Below are 17,469 nucleotides of genomic sequence, written 5' to 3'. Positions count from 1 at the left end.
GTCGATCTCTTCTCCCACGTGGTTTTTCCCCGCAGACAGTGTCATCCCTGACTCCACCTGCGACCCCTAGAAGAGGGGAAGAGCTGCCCCTGCTTGAGGGCAGGAGGTTGGGGCCCAGGGCCCTGCCTTTCCCTGCCCCCCGAGAGAGGAGAAGCAGCGCTCAGCCCTGCGGCTGAGCCTCTGCAGAGGCTCTGTGAACACCTCGATCTTCTGCAGCAGGCCGAGACCCACCTCAACACAGCTCTGCCTGAGGTGTCTGCAGGGAGTGAAGGTCTCTGCCCTGGGAGATACAAAGGACCAGGTCATGAGCTGCACCTCCAACTCTGTCCATTATGCGAGAAGCTCCATGGACTGTGAGAAAACAGAAGATGTGGGGGTCATTTGTGGCTCTGGGTCTTCCTGGAGAAAAGCTTCTTGTGCAGCTGGGGCAGCTGGGACAGTGAGGGCAGCTCTGGGGACTGCAGCTTCCCTAAGGCAATGCCCAGCATGCTGACCCCAGGCCCTCAGTAAGAATCATTAACTGCCTCATCAACATTATTCGTAGTGGCTGCTTGTGGGGAAAGCACACATCCCCTGGCCCAAGGGCTTTGGCCTGCAAGTGCCCACACTACTCGGGGCCAGCCATCTCTGGAGCAGCCTGACTGCCTCGTTCACCACAGAACTTGGTTATACTTTCTTCTAGACCTCCTCACAGGTTGCTCATAAAGCACCAAGGAGACTGACCACTTTATTGGGTGTCTGCTTTCCAAGTGTGGAGGAGAATGACCAGCCTGAGTCACAGCCAGCCAGGGTGATAGTGGAGAGGGCCGTGAAGATGGTGAAAATAGCAGAAAACTGTAGAGCTGGTAGCAGGCTTGAAACTGACCTCAGAAAAAAGGTCTCTTGCCTTACAGCTGGATGAGAGGGATTTCCTTAAGACAGGTCAGTGTTACATATTCACTCCAGCCCAGTGGGGGCTCAGTGACTACCCTGAGAGTGATTAGTTGTCAGCCTTCCCATTCCATTGCTACTTGTTTTTATGGGACTAACAAGTCTTAGAGGTGAATGACAGTCATAACAAATCCCAGTGCATAAAGAGATTAACTCAGCTGTGTGAGCACACTGGTACAGTTTATCCCCTGAGCAGATCAAACCATTTAAGATTAAGGTCTTTAGTATGGCTAATTACAAGCAATCCATCATCAGGACTAGCTGCCTTCACTCTTGCCTAGTGACATCTACAAGCCCCTACAGTTTCCTTGCCTCTTAGGCTACTTTCAGAGGCTTGTCATTGTGAGTGTCGCTGGCTACATTTCTTTCTACTGGAAAACTACTGGAGGTGATGTCTGACTATTCTGTGTTTAAGTAGCATGGTCTTCTGCCACACAAACTGTGGGTTTTTTTTTCTGAATTCTGCAATTCCCACAAATGAAAAGCCGCACCTACCTCATGTATCACTATGAGCTTCAGAGGGAAAGGCCTCAAACTTGTATACAATTTCACTCCTGTTAAAATGTCTTTCAGTCTAATCTTTCTACATATCCTCTGCCTGCTATGGCTGAAGGAGATAACAGCTTCTCAGAACCTGTGCTAAAGAACTGAAGGACAAGGTAGAAAGGGTTCAACACAATGTGGGGGCAGAGAAGAGGTAGAAGGGTAAAACCAGAAGCCCTCACCAAATGAGAGCCAAGGGAAATGAGGAGGTGTATGTATCACTTGAGAAAAGGATGAGGTAGTTCACATGGATTAGCCCTACTGTCAGTGTGACAAAAGCTGAGTCCCTTTGCAGAAAAGGCTGTCTCAGTCAAGGTGCTGCACCATGTATCATCTCCAGGCCTTCAGTCACACCTTTGCAGCATATGGGAGCTGTAAAGTGGCCATTCCTCTCCCAGGTGCCAGGACCATGCAACCCTTCTCACAGGCAATGTCCTGCCTTCTTTGGCCTGGGAGGAGGAAACTAACGTGGCAGTTGGGGCAGAAATGGCACTGGCAAAAGACCCTTTTTCTATGTGTGTGGGGAAAATGACTGGTGCCATGAGGGATTACAGGAGAGAGCTGCTCTCCAGGAGAGAATAGCTGTCTGGCCTCACAGGGCAATGGCCCCAGATGCAGTTGTGGAAGCAGGACTCTGCCAAGGCTGGATGCAGGTGGCAGATGACCTGAGGACAAAAAGAGTGTAAACTCACAGGTTCAAACTGTGCTCAACCTACTCAGTTCGCCACAACATCTAGTTTTGTTAGTAAAGCAGATTTGGACATAGTGATGGGGAGCTGGGAGAATTAAGTATTTCAGCTCAACTATTTCCTCAAAAGAGTTCTCCTCATAAGCTACTGGTTGAAAGGAGAGAAAATACTTTGAGCAAGCTAGACACAAGCTTACTCTTACACAGCCTGTGAAAGAGTTGAGAACAACTGGGGCACTAGTTTTCCTGTCCACTCCCATGTTTTTGTTTGTCTTGTTACTGCTGATGGTTCTGGGAACTAACTCTTTCTGGCCATTGCATGGAAAAGAAAAAGGAAAGGAAAAAATAAGTTTAAAATAAGTAGCACTGCTTTGCCGGTGATGTGTTCTTGAACACAGATTTCCCTTTCCCTCTTAACTGCCTTGTTGGTTTTTTGTCCCTCTTGGCATTGCCCCATCTCTTTCATGGTAATCACCACAGACAAAAGCTTGCATTTAATGGTTTCTTCTGGTTGCTGCTGGCAGGATTTCTTTCTAATATCCTCCCAAGGCTCTGGGGGGCATCACTGCTGCAGCCTGGGACTTTGTCACTTGTGATGAGCCCTCACAGGCTGGGCTGCACTGTTGTTGCTGCATGGAACTGAACAGCAGTGAAAAAGCTGATTCAAATACCATTTCTCAGCCCGCAAGTATTTTCCCAAACTTCTTGTGAGGGACAGAACTGCAGAACAGCAACTTCTTTCAATATGCCCACTAAACTGCAAGGACAGAGTAGCCCTCTGACTCCTGGTTGGGTAGAAAATACATATGTACAATTTTTGTACTTCCTCAGGTTGTAGAAAATCTAGAAAAGATCTAGCTGGTTATTGGCATAGTAGATCCCTTGCAACATGCGGGAACATAGGCAAAAAGACTAATTTCAGGTCTCCAGAGGCATTAATTTCACCCACACAAGGGTTTCTTCTGTCAGGAGCAGTGATCTCGTACAAGACACCAGAATAATTACCATTAGTAGTGCTGCAACTGGAGTTTTCAAGGAGGAACTCATTTCTGAGGGCCATTGCCTTAATGGCCGTGATCAGCCTCAGCTGGGGTCTCCCTCCACACCCTCTGCTCGTGGGCCCAGGAGCCTCATTTTGGCTGGGCACTGGGTCATTGGTCCCAGCCCCAGCCCTAGCCCCGTTACAGCCATATCTATGTCTGGTTGGGGTTCCCACTGATCCAGGTAGTGTTGTGGACTTTGCTTTTTGCTGCAGACTTGCTTCTTGAGTCTGTGTACACACTGATGGATCATTTTTGCCTATTTTATTTTAGCTACTTCTGTGAAGTGAAATTCCCTGCTATTTTCGTGCTTGTTTTGATACTTGGGCTCTTGTGCCTCCTGGATATTGCTCATTAGAGCAGACAATGTTTTCACCTTAGAACAAAATGTCATTGCTCCAGCATGATGAAGAGGCAGTATCTGGGTAGTGGTGAATTGCCAAATTCAGAACGAAGATGTGAAAATGCTGATGTTTCTATGATTTGGTATCGACCTTCCAAACAAGACAGACTGAGTAGATGTGGAATGACTTTTGAAGCTGTGAAATGTGGAGACCAGCAGCATGTGTTTTTGTAGCAGGAGACCTATTCAGCTAGAATGTTAGCCAAGTTGAGAACAACCAGACTCACACTGCAAAAAATAGGATGCTTTGCGATAAACAGAACAGGTAGCAGAAAAAGATCCTGGATATCTTGGCTCAAAGAACATTTCAGGCTGATGAAGAAATTGTTTTTGAAGAAATTGTTTTCTTTATGTTTGCCTGTATTTTTCTTATTCTAGCAAAAGATAGTAGTCTGTCAGCTTAGGTAGTGTCTGCATACCTTTCATATGTTCATGAATAACTGCATTATAAATCCGAAGTGCCCAAGTGCAGACATGTCAGTGCGAGATGGTCTTATAATTTCAAAGTTGAATGTGCTCTCAATCCTGTAAATCTAAGCAGAGTCATGGTATAATTTTGTTCAGATTCAGTGAGTTCTAGATTCAGACATCTGAAATGGCTCTAAATACTCTGGTACAAAAGCAGAAACAGCTTCTCCCTTGGAGAGGACAAGAGTAACATTCAGAAGATGGATCTTGATATGTTTGTGGAAGGGGTTGTATGAATCTCTTTTACTGATCACAGTGACCTACATGTCCCTTCCAGTGCTGCGTTTAGTTCTCCTGACATGAGATATATATGAGGTGCACAGGAATTGCAGTCCAGGATGGATTAGCATGGACTTTTGTCTCAAAAAGCTCTCATCAAGCATCTCTCTGAGCTTTATAAGCTTTAACGCTTATTATCTGATCACACTTTACTTCTGGCAGAAGTTGGTGTCTGTACCAAACTGATGAGGAAACTGTGCTAAAGAGAAAGGAAGTGACCTACTTAGAGTTGTAGAGAGGTGGGAGAGGGAAACTCAGTAGAAGTCAGGAGTCTGGTCTCCTTCGTTTCACTCACAGGCAATGCTTCATCCAGCACAAAGACAGCTTCCAGACTGGGCACCCTTAGACCCTGTTCTGATCCTAACTTCCCCCTTCTCTTCTCTCCAGGGGCTGTATTAAGAATGGAGTGTGAGAGCTGCACTTTCCCTAGCTGTCCTTTGGTGGTGAGGAACAAATGAGCATCAGTCGGCTGACTCCTGGTGCTCATTGGTATGCTAGGAGGGAAGCCTGGCATGCCGCAAGGAGGCTTTCCGTAATCTGGAGAGACTGGGATCAAGAAGGGGTGGAAAAAAATGCCTAGAGAGCACTAGGACCCAGAGAAGAAAGCCCTCCCAAGTGCTAATTAGCTCTGCTGTGGCCTTGCTTGCATTAAATGATACTTCCTTCTTTCCCTGTAGCTCCTCACTATGTACAAAGCTGGGCATGTTTCAGAGACTCAGAGATTCTTAATCTATTTTCCATGTCCCTCCAAAACTGAAATAAGGTTTTTGTTGGTTCTAGTGTAATGATTAAAAAAATCTTTCGGAGAAAAGTGATGTAGTTAATTTAAAGCTGCTTGATCAGTCAGAGGCCAAGTTTTCAAGTATCGCCTCCCCTTGGAAACTGGCCTCTGAGGAGGAGGAGCAGTATGTTGCCACCTTACTTCAAAGTTCCCATCTCAAATACTTGCAACAGTGTCCTGACTTTCTCATTCAGGATTATTAATTGGTATTATTTAGCAGCTATTTTGAAAGCAGTAAAAATTCCCCAAAATTCTTAGCTGCTTGAACACTGTTAATGGGGACATAGTAATAAAATTAGCCAAATAAATTACTCTGAATTGCACAGACTCTAATCCTCTCTGCATTTAAGAATTTCAGCACAGACTGGCTGCTGTGTAATGAGGACTGTAGTTATGGGGTGGAAGCTGTACTTGAATGGTATTTGATCATTTGCTGTTAAACTGTGTTCTAGCTTTGCCTCCACATAAAAATCTCCTAGACTTGTTGCTTAGAATAAAGGAGACAGCAAAAGCAAGTGATTCCAAAGAACACAAGAATTCTCAGTAGGGAACTCTTTAATATCTTAAACTAGTGTTTTCTGTGAGCAGAACCAACTAGCAATAAAACCATGATCTGAAGTCTCAAAGCTCCTACACATTTAAAATGGGAAAACATAATGTCCTTGTGCATAAATAGATGAGTTCACCTGCTTATACGTTTTTCAAGGAGAGACCATGAGAAGGAGGTTTGCTGCTGCACCCCACAGCCTTTTTCTCCCTGGCTTGCTTTTCACCCATCTTATGAACAATCTTTGTAAGGCTGCTGCATTACTGCCACCGCTGTCCTTGAGGCTGATAGCTTTCCAGTTTGATGTGAAATTGTTCTTCTGTCCTTTCTTTTTTTTTGCCACAAAGGATATCTGACATGCGCTGTAACGTATCTCTCTTTCTTCTTTGTCTCCATTATTTTCCTGAATTTTTGATCTGTTATGATAGGTTGCTTTTCAAAAATCAACTCCATCCTAGTTTTTTGTTTGGGTTTTTTTTTTGTTTTTTTTTTTTGGTGGGGAGGTGGTGGGGTGGTGAAATGAGCAACCCAGTAAGTTAATGTTAGCTGGTCTCTCTCTGTCTCCCACGCTTAATGTTTCTATAATTTTTTTTAGGCCAGGGGAGAGCACTAACTCTTTTCTTTGGACTTCTTATACACCTTTATCTTTTACACTTCACCTAGTTAACTTTGTATTGAGAATTATAGCTATGGTTTTGACTATAGCCATCTTAAGAAACAAGACCAGTCTTAATTAAAAGATATCAAGAAGATCCACAGACTCCCTAGGTAGTTTATTCTAGTAGTTAATCATCCCCATTATTAAATACGTATTCTAATTTTGGCATGCCTGCCTGCAGCTTCCAGGCACTGGGTTCTATTATGTGGTTTTCCACAATATGCTGAAGAGCTTGTAGTCCTTTACATTTCCTGCCCAGAAAGCTGAATCTTCTTCTCTGTGATTGAGTTCTGTAAGTGTTGCACTAAAAGAGACTGTCTCTAGCTATTGGTTTTGTGGTTGTTTTCTGTACTATATCCACAATGTCACCTGAACTAGTCTAGAGTTGAACTTGACAGCATCAAATCTAAAGTGGCCTACATCTCCCACATCCCACTTTAAAGATCTAGGACGTTCCTATGCCTAAGTATTGTTTTGAGATGCTTCCTGTTTGGGTTCTACATCTTTGTCATTGTTTCACAACATGTTAAGGTACAGGCTTGCTTTCTTTAATAAACAGAAAATGAAGCATTTACTGTACGCCCATTAAATGATCACAATTCATTCTACGTACCAAGTAAGACAAGGACCTTGTGATGGAAAAATAGCACATGGTGTAAAGACTATGTGAGACTTAAAAGCAAATGGGGGTTAGGGAGCTGATGTAGCAATACAGCGAAGGAAACCTTACTGGAACATAAATGGACTCTAGATCTGCTCAGGATCTGTTTCATGAGGTAACATAGTAGCTGGTGGTTGTAACACTCTGTGAACTGACACAGAGAAGAATACTCCTCCCCACTCTGTGTATTTCTCTATCTGCTTCAAGAAGATTAGTTATTATTCTGGAAAGTGTATGCTCATTATACTAGGCAATGATGTCCTTTATTTGTCTGTTGTACTCAAGAGTTATAGAAAATTTAACATGTTGCTAAGTCATAACAGTAAGGCAATGCAATAAATTCTGATGAATTCAAAATATAAATATCACTGTGGTATATACTGATACACTCCAAGCTAGCCTCAAAGGAAAGGGAAGGATGAGTTTTAGCACAGGTTGACAATAAATATATAACCACTTCAGTGCAGTCTTTGTATTGGTTTCTGCTAAACTTGTCATTTTGGGGGGACATTTCCACTATGCTAAGTAGATTTAAAGATGACAAATATGTTGGTGCTTGCTATGATTCCAGTTAGATTTTGCTTCTACTAAAATGGCGTCTCATGTATCAAAGAGCAGAAATCCATTCTAAAGATACTTTTATTAAATTGTTAGCTTTTTTGACAATAACCAGAAGCTAATGAACACTTCCCACATTTTCTACAGCATAAAGAAAGACCTGGTCCAAACCATTTGCTGGAAATATTTGTAGATTTGATGGAAGTAGGAAGTAGTAGTATCATCCTTCACAGGAAGAGTTTGGCGTGATTATTCTTAGAGCATAAAAATTTAGAGCTCAGTAATTCTCCTTTCATAAATCTTGCACAGTGAGATTATGTCAATGTTAGTCTGTTAGTGGCAATGAACCCTCCCAGGCACTGGGATCCCATTACCTGTGCTTCAGAGCTGTTCCAGTGTTCCCTGACACAACTTTAGCGCTATGAAATAGCCTTTGCACAATATTTTGGAGGTGTAAAGAATTTGTTATGCTGGCAGCAGGCTGTGGCATGCCAGTTAACCTTAGCACCCAGGAGGTGCACCAACATGTTTCAAGCTAGAAATTCTGTATAATGGATTCTCCTTGAATTGATATTAGTATTCCATTTGGTTGTTGTTATCTTCAGACAGTAATTTTATTCAGAAGGAAGATGCTTATTTTCTTTTATCCTTTGAAAGATGAGTTGTCTTGACATAAACTTTGTGATTTACTGGAGGCTTTCACTGAAAACTCTTGGCAGAAAAAATGTGTTCCAAAAAGTCTCTGCAAAAATAAGAGCTCCAGAAAGCCTGTTCAGAATGATAACTTGTTATTGGGAGGTCTTCAGGAAAAAATACCCTCATTTTCCCCAAGTTCTCAGTCAACTTACTCCTCATTGATATACATCAAACTAGTGAGGAGATCCAGTCTTTGGCAGCCGAAGAGGGCTTTGGCGAGCTTTCCCACTGTGGCACCTTTGGAGCCTTCCCTCATTTCCCACTTAAGCAGCATTTGGTAAACTTTTTCTTTGAGTCCATCTCGTTCATAGTCGTGATCGATTTCATCAATCTCGGAATTGCAGAAGCCCAGCTTGCGAGCACAGTGCTTCCACTGTTTAGCCAACTTTTCTCTCACTAGGTTCAGATGTTTGTCGGTCAGGACAGTGGTATTGTCTGCACAAAGAAAAAGAGTAGAAGTAAATGGTATTGTTTAATGCATCTTCTGCTCCTTTTGCTATCATCTCACCTGTCCTCCCTCAACTCTTTATTGGTAATATCTGGAGACAGAATTTTAATGATACAATCAGAAGTGGGTTTCACGGAGGCAGTATTACCCAATGATGCTAGGAAAGAAACTCCCAGTCAGAACATGTGGATACACAGGTCAGTTGCTGGACTTGCTTTCTGATCTGTGGCTATCATAATTTGTCAATTAAGCATCTGCAAAATTGAAAAGCTTCTTCCTAGAATTCTTATACAGTTGACTGATGTCTGCATGATATGTTTTATATTCTGGGACACTATTAATTTGTTCACTTAGGAACATATAGGGATAGTTTAATTCAGTGCTGACCAACTAAAATAAATTAAATTTCAAGATCTTCCTGTATCTACCCAAAGGAAGTGGTCATGGCCCCAAGCCTGCCGGTGTTCAAGAAGCTCTTAGATATACAGTTTAACTTTTAGGTTTCCCTGTATGCTGGACTTTATGATCCTCATGGGTCCCTTCCAACTCACGCTATTCAATGATTTAAATTATAAGTCAGGCAAGAATCACTAATCCTAACGTTGCTTCTACCAATTTGAGTGTTTTATTCCTCTTGTTCTTTATGCATATACAGCTATACTTGCATCTGATGTCTTGTAAGAGGTCACAAAAATACAGGACAAATGAGGTACATGGTATTGAAGAACAGTATTAGCACAAACCCTTACTTGTTTTATACACTCTTAAGTATGTAGTAGAAAAGGACCCAAATGGTTATTTCTCAAGTATCAGAGGGAGAAAGCTCTGCTCCTTTAATATACTCCAAACCAAATGATTCTCAGATAAATATATGGGGAGAACACATCAAAACTAGGGAAGTATTTCTCTTACCAAATATACCTGTTGCTTCATAATGCATATAAGTCGCTTTTGTAGCAATAGGTGAAGTGCTGATGTGTTGATTGTGGTCTTCAATCTTCATGTGATTGTAGGATCCAATTTGAAATCCAGAAATGTTACTTATGTTGTACTTGATTGAATCTTCTGTGTAAGGGAATTTAATACAATTTTGTAAACAACTGCATGTCAAGAAGTAACAGGAGGAGGGCATTAGGAGGAAGAAGGTTCTGCTGATCAGGGAAGTGGTTAAATGTTTTTACTGCATTTAGTGTAAAAAAGGCTATTTATTGGCAACTATGAACATATTTTCGTTATGCAGTGTGACATAAACGTACTTTAGTGAAAGCCCATCCTATTTTATTCTACAACAAAGTGCCATAAACAAGCTTTACATGCTGGGAGTTGCTAGACTGTAAATAATGTTCCCTGCGCTTTAGAAATGTGTAGCTGCAGCCTTGCTCTTTGCTGGCTGACAGCTTCAGGAGATCAGTCTTTACTTGAAAGTGCTTTTTGTTTAAATCTTAAACCCCTACTTCTATCTCTCAGCTTTACTTTTCATAGATGTAAGTTCAGGTTCTGTGAGACTACAGAAAATAATTTCTAGTTTCTCATAAAGTTTCTATACTCCATGTTATACTATGCTGTCTTGATGGCATCTTGATGGCATCTCACTGTTTCACACTTTCATCCCTGCTATCTAGGAGTATATTCTTCAGTTGTATCTATTTTCATAGTGAATCACAGTGCACGACTTGCACAGTGTTTGTTTCAACTTTTATTTTATTTTATTTTATTTTATTTTACTCCTTTATCTTAAGGCCTGAATCCCAGCAATAAAAGTCAATGTGTATGTGCGCCAATTGCACAGCTAAGTTGTGTGCACCTCAGGGAGCTTGCATCTGCAGCATACTTGTATGTGATTAGTTAAACACCTAACTTGGTGTATTCTGCCTACAGTTGTCCAATTTCCACACATAACATGAAACTAAGCGACGATTCTAGTCATGTTATGTTACATCAGTTTTCTGTTTTCTTGACCATGTTTTCTGAACTTTGGATAATCATCCATTTGACATTCTAACTCTAGTTTACATGGTGAATATCACAACCTGTGTCTAAAATTGAAGTACAGATACTTAAAGCAATAGACCAAGCTCTGTATTCAGTCACCCAAAATGATGGTTAGATGCACAAACATCCTTGTTACACACTCAACTGCAATGTGAAATGTGGAAATCTACGGTCATCTATGAAAATCTGACTAAATGCATTTAATGTTTGTTAACCTGAATCTGCTACTCAGAAATACTTTTATGTATACATGATTAGTTTCTAGAAGTTGCACAAAATGAATGCATTTTATCATGTCTCGAAATAGTAGGATTCCTGTATCCTGTCCTTTTTTTTTTTCTGAGGTGAAGGACCCAGGAAATATGTTCATACTTTTAGCTAAAAAATAAACAAATCTCATATGTTTGCTATTTTCTTAACTGGTACCAAAATGAATCTAGCACAAAATATGAAAACATGTACAACTGCTTTTTCAATATCAACAGAAAAGGTTACAGTGCTTACAATTCTCCTTTCCCAAGCCTCCACACTTTGCTTGCTTGTCACATTTGGGTCATCATCTAAAAGACTCTAAGGGGCATACAGTCAGGAAGACAGAAACCTGCTGCTTCAAGTTTTCTTTGTTTACACTTACAAACTGTACAAGCCTTGAAAGAGTTGATTAAAGAGTTCAGGGTGGCCAAGCAATGCAACTTGAAAAGAGCATATATTCACAACTCCTGAAGGACAGCACAGTATTTCAGGTGTTTAAGACAGCTGAACTGTAGAGACCTGTGCTCCAAGGAAGGCTGATCAGCACAAGGTCTGCAGCTAGAGATTTGTGTTAAAAATCCAGAGCAAGAAAGGACAGGTGTCCCAATTGCATGTCTGATTCAAGAGTTGGGTACAGTCACAGCAACTTCGTGTTTAATCTAAGAAAATGACTGGTACGAGGGATCTTACAACGCCTTCATGTTTTTAAAAGCTCTTTTACATAAGAAATATTGTCCTTGATTCATCAAATACACATTTAATGGTGTATACAGGTCCTTCTAGAGACCAGAATGAGTGTTACATATTGGTACTGATAGCTTCAGCCATGGTTATAGAAGTATTAAACAATAACAGAAATTATTTCAAGATCCTGAAGTTTTTCTGCTTTACTGATCAGCCTGCAATGCAAATCCTGTTGGTTACCAGGGCAGAAGAAGGCTACAGCACTTACCCGTGCTTCCTCTGGGCAACTGAGGTGCAGGAGGAAAATATGTAAAATTTGCCCTGGCAAAAGAATTGGAATCCTTGGTACCTAAACAAAGGAGTGGAAAAAAAAATGCCCAAAGCATTATGTAAATAAAAAAGCAAATGTACTTAAAAATTACTGCCATATTTGATCAGTATGGGTAAATAGTTTGTGCTCTTAAATACAAAGAGAAGAGAATGTTTTTAATTAACTAGATTGTATCTTGTTTAACAGCTCTAGTTAAAGCAATGACCATGTTGTTGTTTTGCTCAGTGATTTGCTCAGCCTTAACCATCCTTGGATCCCAGGGAGGGTGTGGGCTTTCATGTGAGTGTGTGAATACCAATGCAGCCTTTCTGCTTCCCAGTCTGATACCTGCCACACTATTGCATGCAGCCTTCCTGTAATAACTGTTTTCTTCTTTCAAACAGAAGATTTTACTTTATTAGTGATGTCAACAGTTCTAATCCCTGCCTCCTGACATGACAGCTCTCAGATTCATTTTGGTAAATAAACTCACATAAACAACTAATCCCTGCCTCTGCATAAATAATTTAACGGAGTAACACCTTTCTGGCATTCTGCCTGTATAGAGCTAGGCATCCTTGATTGTCTTGTGAGATAATCTGGAAAAGAATGCCACACTAAAAATATCCAGTATTTAGTAGAAGCAAGCTGAATGTATCTCATGCTGCCTCTAGTTCCTAGAAGTTACACCTCGTAGACCTCTTGTTACCATTTATTTATCCTTTTTGCCAATGCTCAGTGCTCTCTTCCTTCTTTGTCTCCATACCTTTCTACTCCATAGCTCACTATCAGATGCCAACAGAAGATCCTCATCAGCACGAGGCTCTCTGAAAAAAACAGTTATGAGCCTTAGCACCTTGTTCGCTCCCTGAGCTTAGGAGTCTCTTACCTTGCTGCAAATCAAGTTAAAATGCGTATTTTCTGAAATGCTACAAATGTTGTTTCTACACAAGTAAAACCTAAGGTGTGAATGCTATGTTTTTGAGAGTCAGAAGTTTTCCTTTGGTTTCCTAGAATGACTGGTAGCAGCTCTTGGTTTTGGTAGCTGCTGTAGCAGTATCTGCTGTCTGCTATTACTTGGTTGGTAGCTGAAGAGTTAGGCATTGGGTCTGATGCTCCTCTCTTACACTGATGCTTTAGAAATGGTTCACTTGAAGTTAACAGCCCAGAATTAAAGAAGCATAATGAAGTCAAAGCTAGGGCATTCTAGCAAACTGAATTAACTTCAGGTAAACAAAGACAACTTCATGAAATAAATTCACCTTTGCTATGCCACAGATCAACTGTTAGCAATGTGCAGGTTTTTGTTAGATACACTATGCAACACTCTTGGTCACTTCAGTTTTAGAGAACAAGTGTGTCCTCAGAAACATAGGTGTTGGGAGAGGAGTCGTCTCACCTGTATCTGTGTCTGCATTCTTTGGATACCAGCTTATATTGGGATGTGACAGCAGGTTTGAGTCAGATTCAGGCACAGGAGGTTTACTTAAGCTAAGGCTTCTGGCTAAGCACGCTTTGTAGTTACGCTCTGTGGGTCCCGGGAGAACACTGTTATGGTTTGACCCATAAAAATTATCTTCATTTCCCCGTTTTGGTTTTGCTGGAATTAGCTGTGGCTGAAAATACGGATTAGTGTTTGATCCTGTTTTTTCAGCTCCTGGATACATTTCATTGCGTAGAGGAGTAGGAGACAGCTTTTCAAATGGATCATGGGAAACTTTTCGTCTCCTTTCTTCCTCTCTCATCTCAGGGGTGTATCTGACAAGTGGAACTGCTTTATCCATTCGGCTCCCAAACGCATGGTAGTTGTATTCAGACTGAAGTTTTCTTTCTAGATTATCAGCAGGTGTAAATGAAGTCTCGCAACTCTCAACAGGCTGATTATAGGGGGAGGCAGTAAACAGGACTTCATTAACCTGGCTGTTCATGGGACCTCGAGAGCTGTGTAGAGAATTAGGCTGATCTGAAAGGGAGGAAAATCAGATCTTTGAAATACATCCAAATGCAAGCGAAATACATCCAACTTGTTGCAATGACACTAGAATCTATTAATCTACCTTTAATATTTTGGTAATATATAAAAGGTGAAAATATAACATTACTTCCAGCATAAGCTGTGTTTTATTTCATAGAATGCCTTTACTGAGAAGTATTACGGGTTATTATCTAGGAAGTTCAAGCTATCAAGTGTCAAAAATCTCACTTATTTAAATGGTGTCAGAATTCACTGCATACTCTGCTTATACTGTCATCAAGTTTTCAACCACTGAAACAAACAGCTGTTGGAAGCATTTGTAGGGTCTGATTTAATACTGTGTTTCCACTGGCATTAATTGGAGTTTAATCAGTACAAAATTGGAGTGTAAGAGAATGGAAAATAACACCACTGTAATAAGTGTTACTTCACACAGTCATTAAAGTCATGTTTGCAAATGATTGTGTGTAATATCCCATCTGGGTATTTTGTGACGAATCTTTTTTTGTCTAGTTTATTCTTCATAGTCCCAAAGAATATGTTTTTATAAGTACCACCTACCAGATAAAATAGTCTGTGTCATCTACCTTTTTCAAACTAATTCTCACTATCAAAGGAAGCTCTACTTCAGTCTTGAACTAGACTGAGTTATGATCAGGATCATGCTGCAGCATTCCAAGACTAAAGAATGTAAAAATCAGCTTGTTACTACTTGTTCTTGTGTTTTTAAGGGTAGGGCTACAGATGCTTTCTTAAAGAGTTCTGAAAGCTTCACAGTTGTCTAGAAAATATTGTACATTGGCTAAAGCAAAGGACTCTTACAAATCACTGTAAAACTGGAATGAAGTATATGTGTGTGCTTCTGTTTAGCTTAGATAATGCGAGTGAACTGTTTTGTTTTGTTTTTCCAAATTCCATTAACAGTCCATATTAAGCAGGACCAAACCTAGTTCCTTTTGATGGCTGTGTATTAGTACACCTTCAGTCTGACTCCTCTGCTGCTTTTTTTATCGCTACTAGAGAGGGAGTGGGAGGAATAGGCTAATACAGAAACAATCTCATCAAAAGTGACAGCTATTAGCAATTCAGTATTAGCATAAACTATATGGCATCCATTCTCTAGGGCAAGCTTGAGATGTATGAGCAGAATCTGTGGGATATCTTTCACTACTGCTGTCTGAGTGATGTCCGTTGACAGGAGAAACAAACCTGACTTTGGCGGACAGGCTGTCAAGATAGTCTCTTTCTGCAGTGCAGATTCACTGTAAAGCCTTTTATACTTAAAACGCAAGAGCACCTGTAATCTGCTGCAGTCATATATGATTATTTCTGCTAGGGAAATGTAGTTATACTCATTTAAAAATACAGCTGTGGGGCTGCCCTACCAAGTCCATCAGTTATAGTAAAGAACAGTTATGGCAAACCGGGCTTTGGGGAAGATTTATTAGTTACATGTTACAGTTTAACATTATTCATTTAATACTGCCTTTCAAATGGTGTAAGAAAACTTAGCAGGCTTTTATTGCTACTGAATTTTATATTGTTGCTTGTAAATCAGTGTTGCAAATATGATCCTATATTCTTTGCCATTAAGAAACTTTGGTAAAAGAATTCTTATACACTATTACAAAACTGTAACCATATCATCATCGTGTATTAGTCAGACAGCTCTACAAAACCATGAAACATGCAACTGATCCCAGATTTGATAGAAAATATTAGAGAAAAAATAATCTATTGGTGCTCCTCAGATAGATTCTATAGAGAGCAAGATCATAAACAAAGCAATGTGTTATAATTATGCACCCTGATCCTATTCAGAGCATTCATGAGAGGCTGGAGTGGGAAAAAAGAAAGTCTTCGTGAAATTAAGGCCTACAGACCAAGAAGCTGGCATGACTAAAAGGATGGGAAGAAAGATCAAGTATGAAAATAATTATCAAAATGACCATTGAAAAGTCTAATGTTAAAATTTTTGGCATGGGAGAGGAAAGCAGAAGAGTGTAAAATGAAATGGGTTCAAACTGTAGACTGTGGAAAATTCAAAATGGCAAGTATGACTTTTGGGAGCCTGGCAGCAAATGTAATCTTTTCAGTGATTACAGTTCTCTCTGCAGTGCTGAATAATTGAGTCTCTTCATAACCCCTTAAGGTAAGATTACTTGTACACAACTGTATCTTTGGCAGAATACGCAGAGTAATGATGCGCTAGTAAGTGACTTACCTACTTGACCACTACTGGTATCCTCTGCTACAGCATCTATTTGAAGGGACTGCATCCTATTCAGCAGTTCATTTGACTCGGGCCACATTTTCTGCACATAAGAAAAAACCCAGATGATCAAGTTATAGGCAAAAGCTTAACCAAAGTGTTACAACCTACTGTAGAGTAGGAAACAGCACAGCTTCACAGTGAAGTAAGCTGGATAAACGTATTCAGTGAATACGCAGGAAGAGATCCCACACTCTTACAGAGACCAGAGTCTGACAGAAAATACCCATTGCTCTGCTACAGATGGGCAAATCTTCTCTTCAGTGAAGGAAGGAAGGACTGCAATGCAACTGCAGTGTATAATACTCTGAGCTGGCCAAGCAATACCCCTTCCTACATGAGTATGAGCTTAATCCAGGCAAAATGGTTTTGGATTATTTGTGCTGTAGTTAATAGGTAGACTTTCTGCAAGCAATCTTGGTGAGAGGATGCTGCTGAGATAGCAAACGCGCATTCTGTTACATGAGTCCATATTCAGTAAGTACAGTCATCACTGGGGAAGAAGCAAGGAAGAAGATTTACATTCAGGTATGGCCACATTGACTTTTATGTAGTCTTAGGAACAAGGAATTTGGAGCAAATCTTCAAAAGGATGCAGTACCATTTCCCTTCTGTAAACCCTGATCCTCACTTCACTAGAGTGAAGGAAAAATCAGTGTTCCCATTATTCAGACTTCACTGGAAGTAAAAAGCTTTTTACCTGGAAAAATTATTTCTCAGTTTCCCCCCGTGGTTCTTACTCATAAAATAATTTCTAAAAGTAAGGTGGGGTTTTTTTGTTTGTTTTTAATTAAACCTAAGAAGTACTTTCACAGACTAAAAATCTACAACTACTATATCTCCCCCCAAAAAATCTACCTCCTCCTGAAAGCAAAAGATGACGTTCTAAAGCACATTACAACCTTAGGTCCTTAAATTTTACTTGAGCAACTGAACTCCTTGAGCAGGGGGGTTGGACCAGATGGCCTTCAGAGGTCCCTTCCAACCTCAACCATTCTGTGGTCTTTTAGTTAGGAGGCTGTGGACTCTGCTTCCATGATTGCTGGGCGAGGGGGCAGGAAAGGCTATGCCCAAGGCCTCGAACTCATGTTGCTACTGAAGCTGTACCAGTAGGTCACCACATTGATTTGCCTTGGATGCTCTAATCACATTCTGTGCCCTGATCAGAATGGATGCTTTTCTGACTGGGAAAGTAATAGACTCATGGCCCATATTCCAAATAGTCCTTTGGTCCCTATGATTTGAGTGATATATTTGCAGAATCACAGAATCACAGAACGTTAG

The 17,469-nt window shown here is 40.7% G+C and overlaps 1 protein-coding gene across 1 annotated transcript; it reads right to left on the bottom strand.

Annotated features, from left to right (window-relative positions):
- Positions 1–8,400: 8,400 nt before the first annotated feature.
- LOC104538113 (receptor-interacting serine/threonine-protein kinase 1-like) lies at positions 8,401–16,228 on the bottom strand (the record flags this gene model as incomplete). The annotated part of the gene is made up of 5 exons (XM_010181195.1): positions 8,401–8,687; positions 9,613–9,765; positions 11,897–11,977; positions 13,338–13,901; positions 16,138–16,228. Coding segments are annotated over 5 exons (1,176 nt in total), but the record flags the coding sequence as incomplete, so codon positions are not given.
- Positions 16,229–17,469: the final 1,241 nt, after the last annotated feature.

The sequence above is a fragment of the Mesitornis unicolor genome, unplaced genomic scaffold (assembly GCF_000695765.1).
Source record: "Mesitornis unicolor isolate BGI_N332 unplaced genomic scaffold, ASM69576v1 Scaffold48993, whole genome shotgun sequence".
NCBI classification, from domain to species: domain Eukaryota; kingdom Metazoa; phylum Chordata; class Aves; order Mesitornithiformes; family Mesitornithidae; genus Mesitornis; species Mesitornis unicolor.
This window is presented reverse-complemented; position numbering and strand designations above follow the sequence as displayed.